This window comes from Lacerta agilis, chromosome 13 (genome assembly GCF_009819535.1).
Source record: "Lacerta agilis isolate rLacAgi1 chromosome 13, rLacAgi1.pri, whole genome shotgun sequence".
NCBI lineage: Eukaryota > Metazoa > Chordata > Lepidosauria > Squamata > Lacertidae > Lacerta > Lacerta agilis.
Genome location: NC_046324.1, coordinates 25,319,256 through 25,332,050, shown reverse-complemented (window position 1 = coordinate 25,332,050; position 12,795 = coordinate 25,319,256). Strand labels below are relative to the sequence as shown.

Here is a 12,795-nt window from a genome sequence, read left to right as displayed (position 1 = left end):
ACCTTGTTCCCACCCCCCTTAGAAACATCCTCAGACTCAACAGCATGCATACATTGTGGATACTGCAGAATCAGGCTGTTTTGTTTGTAGTTGCAATCAAAAGCCCCACTGAGTGAAGTTGCTTCGGATTCTTTCCTTCTCTCTCCTAAAGTTCTTGCAAGTCTCTGCAGCCAAGGGAATCCCAGCAGCTCCCAGGGTGGGCCCTCCAGGGTGTTGGGAATCTGCTTCTCGCCTGGTCCTTTCTCCACTCCTCTCCTCTCCTCTCCCCCTGCACCTCCTACAATTTATTCCCTCCCACTTCCTTCTCAAGAGCTGCTTCTGTCAGGGAGCAAAGAACGGCTTGTGGGATAAGCAGAAAGCTGTTCCTCCCTCAGAGTGGAGCTGCCACTCTGCCTTGGCGTCTCAAGCGGATGGTTTGGGTCGGGTACCACCAGAAACTTCCACCACCCACATGGACTTCTACAGAGAGCTGGTGGTAGCCTGGGCTATCGGCCTCCTATCAGGTAAGGCAATGCTGTGTGTGGTGCTGAATCTCATACAGGAGCATAGCAGTGCACCGTGGCGGGTGAGAAACGCAACTCAGGAGAAAGAAAGTGCTTAGGTCAGCAAGAAGATGCAGTTGCCAAATTTTCATTATTATTATTTATGCCGCAACTGAGAGATTTGCCTCCAGTGCATGTAATGATGGAGCGGTCTGTGTCTCCTCCACTTTTAAAATGCAAAGGGTATAAATTCTTGCAAAGTTTCGGAGGGAGGAAGTCGAGGTTCTTTGCATCTCAAGTACATTAAGCTTTTGGCACCTGGACCCAGTTTCGAATGTTTCAGTCTGCTTCCTTTTTAAGCTCCCCCCCCCCAGAAGCAGCAAAATTAAGTAACTTTGTTTTGCATTTTCCAACTTTCAGAGAGTCTTTCTTTGCTGAAAACTTTTCCAGTCCAGCTAACGACTTGATGGCACCCGTTATTATGTTTAGGTGCTCAGTCCTTTTATTTATTTTAGAAGATGCAGCCTGGCCCCCACATATGGTTTGATGCGTGGCTCCTGGCGTGCGTGTTGAGTTACAGCAGAGGAGGGAGAGGGTGAAATTTTGCCTTTTTGCTGGCTGCATTCCTGCAAACTTAAAAACTCTGTTATGTATGGAGGGGGCTGAGCTGATGGAAGGGGAGACGTGTTTGCTTCTGTTATGTTTGACATTGTTCTGTGCCCAGTTCCAGCTCAGAAGCAAAGGGAGGGGACGGAGGGAGGGTGCTCTGCTGTGAGATTTTCAAACAAAAGAGAAAGTTTTCCGGCTTGTGAGTGGAACTATGACTCTGGAACAAGCCCGGGGCTTTAGGAGGGGTTCCAGTCCATTACTATTTCTGGGAATGTTTCAAATGTAAATATGTACCTTACTCCCAAATCGAACAAAACTGGCAAGACCCGAAGGCAGCCACAGCAAGATGAAGGGTGGCTGATGGAGAGAGCTGGTATTGCGCTTTTCCACGTGGACATGTTGCTGTGTTGTGCCTGCCGCAACCCAGCTGCACGCAGCGACGGGCTAGCCCTTTTCTTCCAGGGGTGGCACTTGATTCGGTCATGACTCTCGCTGTGCTCTTTGGAGAGGTTGCCCTGCGCATTACACCCCAGCGGCAGGCAACAATACTAACTAGACAGGAAAGTTGAAATTTTGCGTTTTCCATTTAAATTGAAACAGCTGTAAGGCTGTAAGTTGGCTCCTTGCTATTAATGTTGCAGTACCATGGAACTCGTTCCCACAGGAATTAGTGATGCCCACCAACCTAGATGGCTTTAAAAGAGGATTGGACAAATTCATAGAGGAAAGGGCTGTCAGTGGCTACAAGCCATGATGGCCGTGCTCTTCCTTCACATTCAGAGGCACCAATGCTTCTGAATACCAGTTGCCAGCAACTACAGGAGGAGGGAGGGCTCTTGTGCTCGGGACCTGCTTACAGGTTTCCCAGCAAGCTCTCCTTCTATTCTTACAGAAGCCTAGTAATAAGTTGAATCTGAAGGATAGGTGGAGATTTGCCTGGGACCGGCTCGAGCTGCATGGGGTACTGTCCTACCAGTAGGCTGGGAGTGGTCCCTTTCCATTCCGCACTTCCGTTGTTATCGGAACCACCTGTCAGGAGCTGTTGCCACTGCCCCAAGTGGTGAAGTGCCCAAGTGCAGCCTTTTCAGAGAAGAACCTTCTTGGTTTTGGTCTGGCTCTGCCCATCAGGCTAGCTATTGGTTCCTGTAGGGCAGGAAGGAGTGTATACTTCCTGTCTCAGTGGTGCCCATCTTGAGAGCTTGGTCAGCCTGTCCTATGGTGTATGTCTGGTTTTGGTCTTTGGTCTTGACTCCAGGGATACCTTCTGGTTCTGCCTTCTGATCCCAATTGGTCTTTGGTCCTGCCTTCTGATTCCTGGCTCTCACTCAACACTGCTGCCCAGGATAATTTGTGTCCAAATGTTCCTAGCTGGAGCTGTTTCGTTCTTGCAGTGACTTAGATCAGTCTTTGGCCACCTGGGGGCGTAGTTCCAGAATGTCATGCTAATTTAGGACAGGTATGGGGAACCTGTGATCCTCCAGACATTGATGAACTCCAGATCCATCCAACCCCATCCTGCTTGGCCAATGAGCAGGGATGAAGGCAGCTATAGTCCAGCAATGTATATTATTCTTGTCACAGTGGTGCTCAGTGGCTACAGTCCAGTGATGGTAGCTATTACCCATGATGGCTATGCTCTGCCTCCACATTCAAAGACAGCAATGCTTCTGAATACCAGTTGCTGGAAACTGCAGACAGGGAGAGTGCTCTTGTGGCCGGGTCCTGCTTGTGAATTTCCCATTGGTCCCCCGGGTTGGCCACTATGAGAATAGGATGCTGGACAAGATGGGCCATTGGCCTGATCCAGCAGGCTCTTCTTAGGCTGCTCCTGCTGATTATTTACATAGTGCCAACAGTGTGCTCGGTGATTTACAGAGAGCAAGAGGTCAGGTCCCTGCCCCACAGGAGCTTACACTCCAGAGTTTGGCATGGGAGAAAGAACTGAGGAAAGGGGAGGAAATGAAGGCCACAGCTATACAAAGAAATGCAATGTGGCTGTTTCAGTTCCACAATCTTTAATTTAGTTATAAGCTTAGTTGCAGCCAGGCCTGGGACCTCTGGGGTTGTGCCAAAGGCTTAATGGAAAAGGTGGTTTTGTGGAGGGATGTGGAGGAAGTCAAAGAGGCTTCATCCCAGCCTGGGCTGAAATATCTCAGGAAAGTGTTTTTTCTTACCAATGCTTGAATATTTTATTTCGGGGGGGGGGGGATCTCTCCAAACTGTTGGAGAATTTCAGGAATCCCAGGGAATATTCTGTAAAATGCCACCACCACCCATCTCAAGTTCTCTGCCTGTGACTGAAGCTATGGATCCTGTAGTCCTTGTCTCTTAGCCCACAACTTCTTGCATCTGCGAGCATTAACTACCAACAGAATTTCATTCAGTACTGGAAGATATTTTTCTTGAGAATTTATCATTTTTCTGCTATTCCAAAACCATTTGATAGTTTTGCCTCCCTCCAGAGCAAATTCAATGGACCCACCCCACATGCATACAATTTTACTGCCCTGAAAAATGGATGGATGGGTTTTTTGGGGATTCTACTGTTGTCGCATCAAAGCAGATAAAAGGAAGTCCTTCTTCACCCAGTGCATAGTTAAAGTACAGAACTCACTTCCACAGGAAAGAAGTGATGGCCACCAACTTAGATGGCTTTGAAAGAGGATGGGACAAATCCATAGAGGAAGATAAGGCTGTCAGTGGATACTAGTAGCTGGAGGCAGTAATGCTTCAGAATACCAGTTACTGGAAAGCACCAGAAGGGAGTATAAATCATAGAATAGTAGAATTGGAAGGGACCCTGAGGATCTGATAGCATGAGCTGGCTGTCACTCTTGCCCTGGCATCAGAAATGTTTTTAATTAAAAATGGTGGGCAGCTGGAGGCTTCCTGTCATGGCCTGCTGGAGCACCAGCTGTTCTGATGTGAGCACTGACCTCAGTAGAGGCAGGTCGGAGCAAAGGTACCCTGGACAGCTCCGCGCAGGGCTCAAGATGAATATTGCCTGGGAGCAGGGCTCAGGTGTTGCTTCAGCAGCAGGCAGGTTGAACCTTACGAAGGTGCTGCAGCTCTGTCCCAGTAGCTAGACTAGAGCAACCATCGCTGAGTGGTTCTGCTTCATGAAAAGGGCCCCAGCCTTTTCCAGCAGATGTTTGATCTCCAAGCAGGGCTGGGAAGGATGCTCCCTTTGAAACCCTGGAGAGCAATGGCCAACCAGTGCAGACAATGGATGGGCCAATATTCTGACTGCAGCTCCCTGTGTTCATGTGTGTTAAGGGAAATGTGGTAGCTCAGTATAAGAGCATCTCTTTTGCATACAGCTAGTCCTAACTTCAAATCCCAGCATCTCCAGGTAAGGCTGGAGCCGCAGCCAATCAGCATAGACAATCTTGAGCAATACGGACCAATGACCTGCTAGAAGGCAGCTTTCCATTTTTCACACCTACTTCTCTGCCCAGAGAAAGATACCTGTAAAATTATCGTATGTGGCCCCAGTTATACCCTACCAGAGACCCTGATATTGCAACCTTATTGCTTGTAAGATTGACCTTTATTATATTTGGGCAGGCTAATTTAACCATTTGAATTAATGCCAGTATTTAATATTTCTCTCTGTTTTCTAAGGTGTTTTCTTCTGGTGATAATATTTAATGTACTTCATGTCTGATTAATGATATTTACTGTGTATGTTAAAATAAAACTTAACAACAACAACAACAACAACAACAACAACAACAACAACCTTTAGACCCCCAGTAGTCACACATATTAGCTTTACTATTCCAAGACTGTTCAGAAACAACCCCAATTCAGGGCTAGGCATTGACATTTATTATAAACAAATCAGACCAATATGTCAACATAAATTAATCCCTACAGAATTTCCACTGGCTTGCTCGGCCCAATTTGAACTTTAAAACTGCTGATGTACGAATTCATTGTCCATAATTGTGCATGTCACTTTCTACAATTTATGTGGTTCCTCAGTAGCGGGATAGATCTCCTCTTCTTAAAGGAGTTGCTATAGTGACTTGTTAATAAATACTTAAGTTCCAACCATTACGTAGATGCTAGGAAGGAAACGTTCTCTTTTTCATAAGCATACTTGCTCACTCTGTTAATTCTAGGCACTACCCACAGAACCGTCCAGAATTTAACAAGGAAAAAAAGAAAAGAAAAAGGGAGCTCTAAAAAAAAATGGGAACAGAGAGAGGCGGGCAGAGCAACCCAAAGTTACTCAGATCACAAGCCATAAATTTCAAGTCTGAATGGCATGTTTTGGGTGAATGGACATCCTTAAGATTCCTGTAAATGTGTGATTCATTCGAGTGAAACATAGGAAGCTGCCTTATGCTGAGTCAGACCCATTGGTCCATCTAGCCCAGTATTGTCTACACTGACCGGCAGCAGTTCTGGGGTTTCAGGTAGGGAATGTTTCCCAGCCCTACCTGGAGATGCTCGTGGGGATTGAAGCTGGGACCTTCTGCATTCATGGGTGATGCTTTCTACTACTGGAGGACCAGGCACCCCATTGAGTGGCAAAAGAAGTGGGGATTCTGGCTGGGAGGGTGGCTGCATTGCGGCAGCTTGCCAGGAGAGGGCGCTGGTCTATTCTTGGCTGTATTTGAGTGCCACCATCAGTGCTGCAGGTGGAAGGCAGCACTGCAGCAGCCAGCTTATCAGCAGTCAGGTGACACAAAGAGCCAATGGGATTCCACCTGGCCCTATAAAACCTCAGTCTTAGGGATGGCTCCTTGCCATTTGCTCCTTGCTGCCTGCCCTGAGCTTGCTTTGCCTCACCTCCAGGCACCCAGCCCTTCTGTGACGTATCAACTGGCCACCAGCAATTGCTCCTTCTTACAACACATTATATCCCACTATTTCCTCCAAGGAGCTCAAGGTGGCATACATGGTTCTTCCTTTCCTGAATTGATCTACACACAAAAACCCTGTGCGGTAGGTTGGGCTGAGAGCCAGTGACTGGCCCAATGTCATGCAGTGAGTTTCTTCACGGCTGCATGTGGGATTCAAACTCTGGTGTCTCCCAGTTCCTAGTCTGACATTCTAACTAGGTCACACTGACTCCCTTCGCACCTTTGGCTTTTCCCTTGAAGGCAGGATGGTGCCTTGGTTTGTTGGAGCCATCCTCCTGTCATCCAGAGGAAGGGAGTAAAGGTGTGAGCAGGCAGAGGAGGTGTTGCTCCTTCCCACCATCACTTTGGAAGGGAGGGGGGTGCACCCAGAAAGTGTCAGGAGCACACACACACACACCCGCCCTCAAATCCTGGAACCAGCCCTGATTCCTAGTGTGGGTTATAAGTTCTCTCATGGCCAAAGATAAAGCATAGCCATTGTCATCTGGACAATTCAAAGCTGTCCTCCTTCACACACACACACACACACACCACTCTTTTAAAAGCAAAAGCATTTGTCTCTTTGGCTTGAAGAATTTGCACACCAACACATTTAATGGTTTTAACAAAAGTTGCTCTGGATGGAGAACCAGAAATTGAGAACCTCCCCAAGGAAGAACCACATGAGTGTTGGATGGCTATACAAAACGTGAACTGGATGGTTTGCAAAAGCAAAAATCATGGAGGGGGATAGATATATCCATGGCTACTAACCTCAGTGGTTTTGTACTGCCTTCAGAGTTGCAGGCAGTATAACTCTGGAATACTTGCTGCTGGAATTTGCAAGGGCACCCGTGCCCTGTTTTGTGGGCTTCCCATTGGGGCATCTGGTTGGCCACTGTGAGAACAGGATGCTGGACTAGACGGGCGCCCTTTGGCCTGATCCAGCAGGGCTCAGCTTGCATCCTTATGTGCTGTGATAAAGTTCAGGCCTGGGGGTTCCCCTTCCCTATTGCCCCTTGCGACTCTCCATAAATACTCCAAAATCAATACTTGAAGGAAAGGTTAATCCTAGGTGCTCAGAAGCTGCTTTGCATGGACTGTTGGTCCAATCTAGCTCAGTATTGTCCTCATAGATTGACAGTGGCTCACCAGGGTTTCGGGCAAGATACTGCGGGAGATTGAACCTGTGACCTTCTGCGTGCAAATCAGGTGCTTTCCTTTGAGCTATAGCCCTTCCTCTGGAGGGGGCAGGCAACTGGCCACCTGGAGAGGATAGGAGGGTCGCCCTGCAAGAAAGAGGGTGGTTTCCTTGCCTTATTGCCAGGTATCCCCAGCCAAAATATGCTATGAGGGTTTTCCGAAAGTCCGAGTGAGGAAAAACACCCACCAATCCTCGTGTCCAAATGATGGCTGTGAATTCAACTCAAGTTTTATCCCTTCTCTTCTCTGGGCCAAGTCCTTTCTGTTTTGACAAAGACCAGACGTTGCCTTGGTCTCTTTTATATTTCCACTATATTATAAGACAGCAATTAGATATGGCAACAAACATTCTTTGGAATCTCTTCATTCATTGCTGGCCGCTTAAAGATCATTCCAGGGGGCGGTGGAGAAGAAGGAAGGGCAATATTTCTGGTTTCTCCTAAATCATACTGTTATATGTCACCCCAATCTCTGAGTGACGAGATAATCCAGGGGTTCCAGACGCTTGCCCATGTTCAGATTCCTTGGAATGTGAAGGTTAGTGGAGACTGTGATGTCTTTAGGATATATGATTTTATTTACATGTATATACAACCTGAGCATAGGATGGAGGGGCTCACAGCATTAACAACCAGCAGATCTTGCTTCTCCGTTGGTCACAGCTTTGGATCCAGCACAAAGCAACCATGCCTCTCTGTCTCCTCCTTTCAGATCAGCTCACACACAACTCTCCGACTCTTGTTCTCCTACCTAGCAACTAGGTGAGGGAGTGGAAGAAATGCCCACCCTTTAGCCTGGAGGGCACCATCCCTTAGTTGTAGCTCTTGCAACCTAGCTCATTCTTTTGGGGTGCTAATGAGGACACTTAAGTGGCCAGCTCAGGGCAAACTTGTCTTACTAGTTCAGCAATAGAATCCTCTATTAAATTCTAATCCACGGTGAGTACCTGATCTCAACAATTGGAAGGGGTGCAGGGCATCATTCCGACTGACCTCCCCCCCCCTCCAAGCCCCCAACAATACAAAAGCTGGAATGGTGAAGTGGGGAGCAGTGTGAGTCGAAGGGGCAGAGCTCAGTGATAGAACATCTGCTTTGCATGCAGATGGTCCCACCCAAGTTCAAGTCCCTGATGGCATCTCTGTGGGGAGCTGGGACCTGGGAATGTCCCTTGCCTGAAGCACTGGGGAGCTGCTGCCAATCAGTGTAGAAAGTACTGAGCTTGATGGACCAATTGTCTGAGGGTGGAGCAGGACAATCGAGTACCTTGAGATCCTCGACAGCCTCACTCCTGTCCCTTTTAAATTTATCTTAGTGTTTTGAAATGTTTTAACTCGTAATGCCAATAAAGGCATTTGTACTGTATTTGTATTTGACCAATTGTCTGACCTGGCATAAGTCATCTTTCTGTATTCCTGTGTGAGTCAAGCAGGTCAAACCTCATCAGGGCTTCAGCTCCAAGACGTTTTGAAGCATGTGTGATGATGATGATGAGAATACTTGACTATCTTAAAGCATTCTTGTAACGATTACTGAGCTTTGTCTGAGGCACTTTGACTATTCAGTAGTGGTACATAACTATTATGGTTGTTCAAATAAATTTGAGCAAGAAACTTGTGCAACCTTAGGGCACAATGACACTGGTCTTCACCATGGGGTGTGGCGTGGGGAGGTGAAGGCAACTAGGGGGCATTTTCAGTAGAAAAACAACATGAGGGTTAAGAAGACCTTTTACTCCATCTGCTTTCCACTTTTAGTACCCTCTGAGGCTGCATTTTTGTTAACAAAAAGAGTTGCCACACAGGGTATATTGTGGAACAGCCTTCACCTACTGGGTGCCCTCGATATGTTTTGGATTACAAGTCCTATCAGTCCCACCCAGCACAGCTAGAGGCTGTTTTAATTCTTTTGATTGTGCATTCATGATGATTTGTGCTCATGATGTTATCAGGGGAGTCATACACTCTCCCATTTTCAATACTGCATATACCGTAAATGTTTTGGAGTGGACACGCTGGCACATTTCCATCTGTCACTTTTTTATGGCACAACCATTTTGGGTTTGCAATTTTTGTTTTGTTGCACAGTAGTGCAAGAACCCCCCCTCCCCCGCAGATGGTAGTGTGGTAACATTGGGGAAGCGTCACTAGACAACTAATAAAGCAGAATGGTGTGTGGGTGGTCCAGTATAAATCCATCACTAATGCAAAATCACTGTATCAGTAACATAGAATCAGAGAACTGTAGAGTTGGAAGGGCCCAAGTATCATCTAGTCAAACCCCATTAAATATAGGAATAACAACTAAATCCCTGATAGATGCCCACCAAACCTCTGCTGGAAACCAAACCCTCCTATGAAGGAAAGTCCATCTGCTTCTGAGGTTGTCAATTCCACTGTTGAGCAACTCTTACAATCAGAAAGCTCTTCCTAATGTTGAATCAGAATCTTATTTCTTGTCAATTGAATGCATTGGTTTGGGTTCTACTCTCTGAAGCAGTAAAAAACAACAACAAGCTGGCTCCATCTTCCATGGGACATTGGGACAGCCCTTTGGATTTCTGAAGATGGCTATCATATCCCCTCTCAGTCTTTTCTTCTCCGGACTAAACATACCAAACTCCTTCAACCATTCCTCATAAGGCTGGGTTTCCAGACCCTTGATCATCTTGGTCGCCTTCCTTGGCACCTCCTTTTGCAGAAGAAACCCGCCAGTCTTCACACAAGCCCTGAGTGGGTCTCATGAGAGGCTGAAAGCTTCCAGACTCTCTGGGCCCCCACCCCCCACCCCAATTGCTTATAAAAGGGAATCATGGAAAGGAGAAAAAGAAAACTGGAGAAGGCAGAGGCTGCCTCTTGAGGAAGGAGAAAAGAACTCTGGGGCAGAGAGTGGTGTGCAGGCTCATCTGTTTTCTTTGCCCATGATAGTTTGATGGGGAGATAGAGGGACTGCAAAAGCGGGACGAGGGAGAGCCAGTGTGGTGTAGTGGTTAAGTGCAGTAGACTCATAATCTGGTGAACCGGGTTCGCATCTCCGCTCCTCCACATGCAGCTGCTGGGTGTCCTTGGGCTAGTCAGACTTCTTTGAAGTCTCTCAGCCCCACTCACCTCACAGAGTGTTTGTTGTGGGGGAGGAAGGGAAAGGAGAATGTTAGCTGCTTTGAGACTCCTTCGGGTAGTGATAAAGCGGGATATCAAATCCAAACTCTTCTTCCTGAAGGAAGGAAAGAGCAGCTGCTTTAAGCTGCAAGGGGTGTGGGATGCAGGGACTTGTGACATCAGGATAGAAGTATTTTAAATATATACGTATATAAAATAAATATGATGTGAGCTCTCTATTCTGACACGTTGAAATAGATGCTAGCTGTTGCTGCGTGGCTCAAGGAGTGCCAGTCGCAGGTCAAAAGGCCTCCCTTCTTGCCAGCTCAACATTCTTCCCATTCAGAAACCAAGCACCCTTATCATTAAATAATGTTAATATTGTCTCATCAACATAATAATGGTAAGAGATAAACACCAGATTTTTGAGATTCTCAGAAGACAATCCAGGCTCTGCTCTGTGCAGGAAAAAACTAATAAATTTTGTTGATGAAATGAAAAAGAGCTTTATCTTCTGTCACATGAAAATTCCACCCTGGATTTATAGCAAGAAACTTAGCCCAAAAATATGATCACGGTCCTTCTGTTCCAAACTGCAAGAGTTATTCTTTTATTTATCACCACTGTCCAGAAATATGATATGTGCAGAAGGGGAGAAATGGCAGAAACTCTGATCCGAGGATAAACACAGCCAGGTAGCCCTTGTCTCTTCCCCTACATAATCCTCATGCTAAGTGGCTTGGCCCAGATAAAGACTTGATTCCTGCTCCAAGTCCAGGCACTGAGAAAGAAAAGCAAGGTCTCTCCAGTTCCTCTGTTTATAAAGTGGTACCTCAGGTTACATACGCTTCAGGTTACAGACTCCGCTAACCCAGAAATAGCGCTTCAGGTTAAGACAGAGGGAAGTCAGAGGGGTGTTTGGTGGTGGGTGTGAGGATGGAAAAATGGGAAATGTACGATAAAAATGATATTCTATGTTAATGTGAGAATGTATTGGATGTATTGTGTTTTAATCAATAAAGTTTTGCAATAAAAAAAGAACTTTGCTTCAGGATAAGAACAGAAATCGTGCTCTGGCGGCATAGCAGCAGCGGGAGGCCCCATTAGCTAAAGTGGTACCTCAGGTTAAGAACAGTTTCAGGTTAAGAACGGACCTCCAGAACGAATTAAGTTCTTAACCCGAGGTACCACTGTACTGCATTGCACCCTTAACTGATGTAACTGATGAAACAATGAAACATTTCAGCCTTAATTATTACATTGACATTTTTCAGCATAAAAACTTAACTTCCAGTTTTTAAAAGACAATGAATTTTAAAATTGCAATTCGGGGAGGGGGGTTATTAAATTCACACTTGCAGCCTTTTATTTATTTTGTGAATGTAAAACGGGCATTGTGTTCCCTTTGCTGCACAACTTAATTCTGTTCATATTTGTTTGTCTCAGGATTCTGCGATGCCTTCAACATTGACACGAAGAGGCCACGAATTATTCCGGGCTCTAAAGAAGCATATTTTGGCTATACGGTTCAACAGCATGAAATCAATGGGAAGAAATGGTAAATGAATACCACATTGCGCCTAAACTGGATGCTTATGCTGTGATGTTTCTTCCTATGCTTTTGGCAAGGCATTTGTCTTGTATTATACTGTCCTTAATCAAATGCTGGTAAATTGAATTTCCTTTTTACCTGCTCACACACATGAAACCATGGTGAGACCCTACCTTGAAAAACCTCCATGAGCCCCAGCAAAGTGTCAGGATCATGCACCCTCCTCACTCTTTTCCTCCCTTGCAGGTGGGGGAAGGATTTCCAATTTTGCTTCCAAGGAATCTTGGCTTAGTGCAACTCAGGTGATATGTTGTACAATAAATGATGGTTAGTTGCTAAGCAAGTGAACTTCAAACTCTAGGTTATGAAGCTGGCTTCCCAACTAACCATAGTTTCTTGTACGCCACGACTCCTGGTTTATTTGTAATGTTAAAGCCAGAATTCTTTGAAAGAGAAACAAAACCTTGCAGAAATCTTCCTGCTGGCCATGCAGGAGGGGAGAAGAGACCACATGAGCTTGGCATTTTGCCTGAACCCAGAAGAGTTCGCTCACATAGCAGGAAACCAAGGTGAATGTAGGCATTGTATTTGTTGTTGCTGCTTTTGCTGCTGTTGCTGCTGCTGCTGTTGTTAATTAAACTTACACACCACCCTATACCCGGCGGTCTCAGGGCGTTTCACTACAAGACCACAATATATAAAATCAAACCCAAAGCAGTAACCCAATAACCCCTCTCCCCACCCCCCAAAAAAGCCATATTCTAAAAGGGTGTTGGATTAAAAAGGAAGGCCTGGTTAAAAAGGAATGTTTTTGCCTGGCGCCTAAAGGTGTATAATGAAGGTGCCAGACGAACTGCAGAAAAGGCCCGTTCTCATGTGTTAGGACGTTCAGTGGTTGCTTATGAGTAACGCGCCAGAACGCAGAACTTCTAAAAACTAAGTTCTTTATTGTGAAAGCTATATACAGTGCAGCAAAACTTCAAACGTCCATCTCAATCCTC

The 12,795-nt window shown here is 46.1% G+C and overlaps 1 protein-coding gene across 1 annotated transcript in view; it reads left to right on the top strand.

Moving 5' to 3' along the window:
* The first annotated feature begins 312 nt into the window (after window positions 1-312).
* The window catches only part of ITGA11 (integrin subunit alpha 11), an 86,690-nt gene continuing 74,207 nt past the window's right edge, over window positions 313-12,795 (top strand). Inside the window, exons 1-2 of the mRNA XM_033167500.1 lie at window positions 313-503; window positions 11,689-11,800. Of these exons, the coding sequence (XP_033023391.1) occupies window positions 452-503; window positions 11,689-11,800 (164 nt within the window). The 5' untranslated portion in view covers window positions 313-451. The remainder of the gene's footprint in view (window positions 504-11,688; window positions 11,801-12,795) is intronic.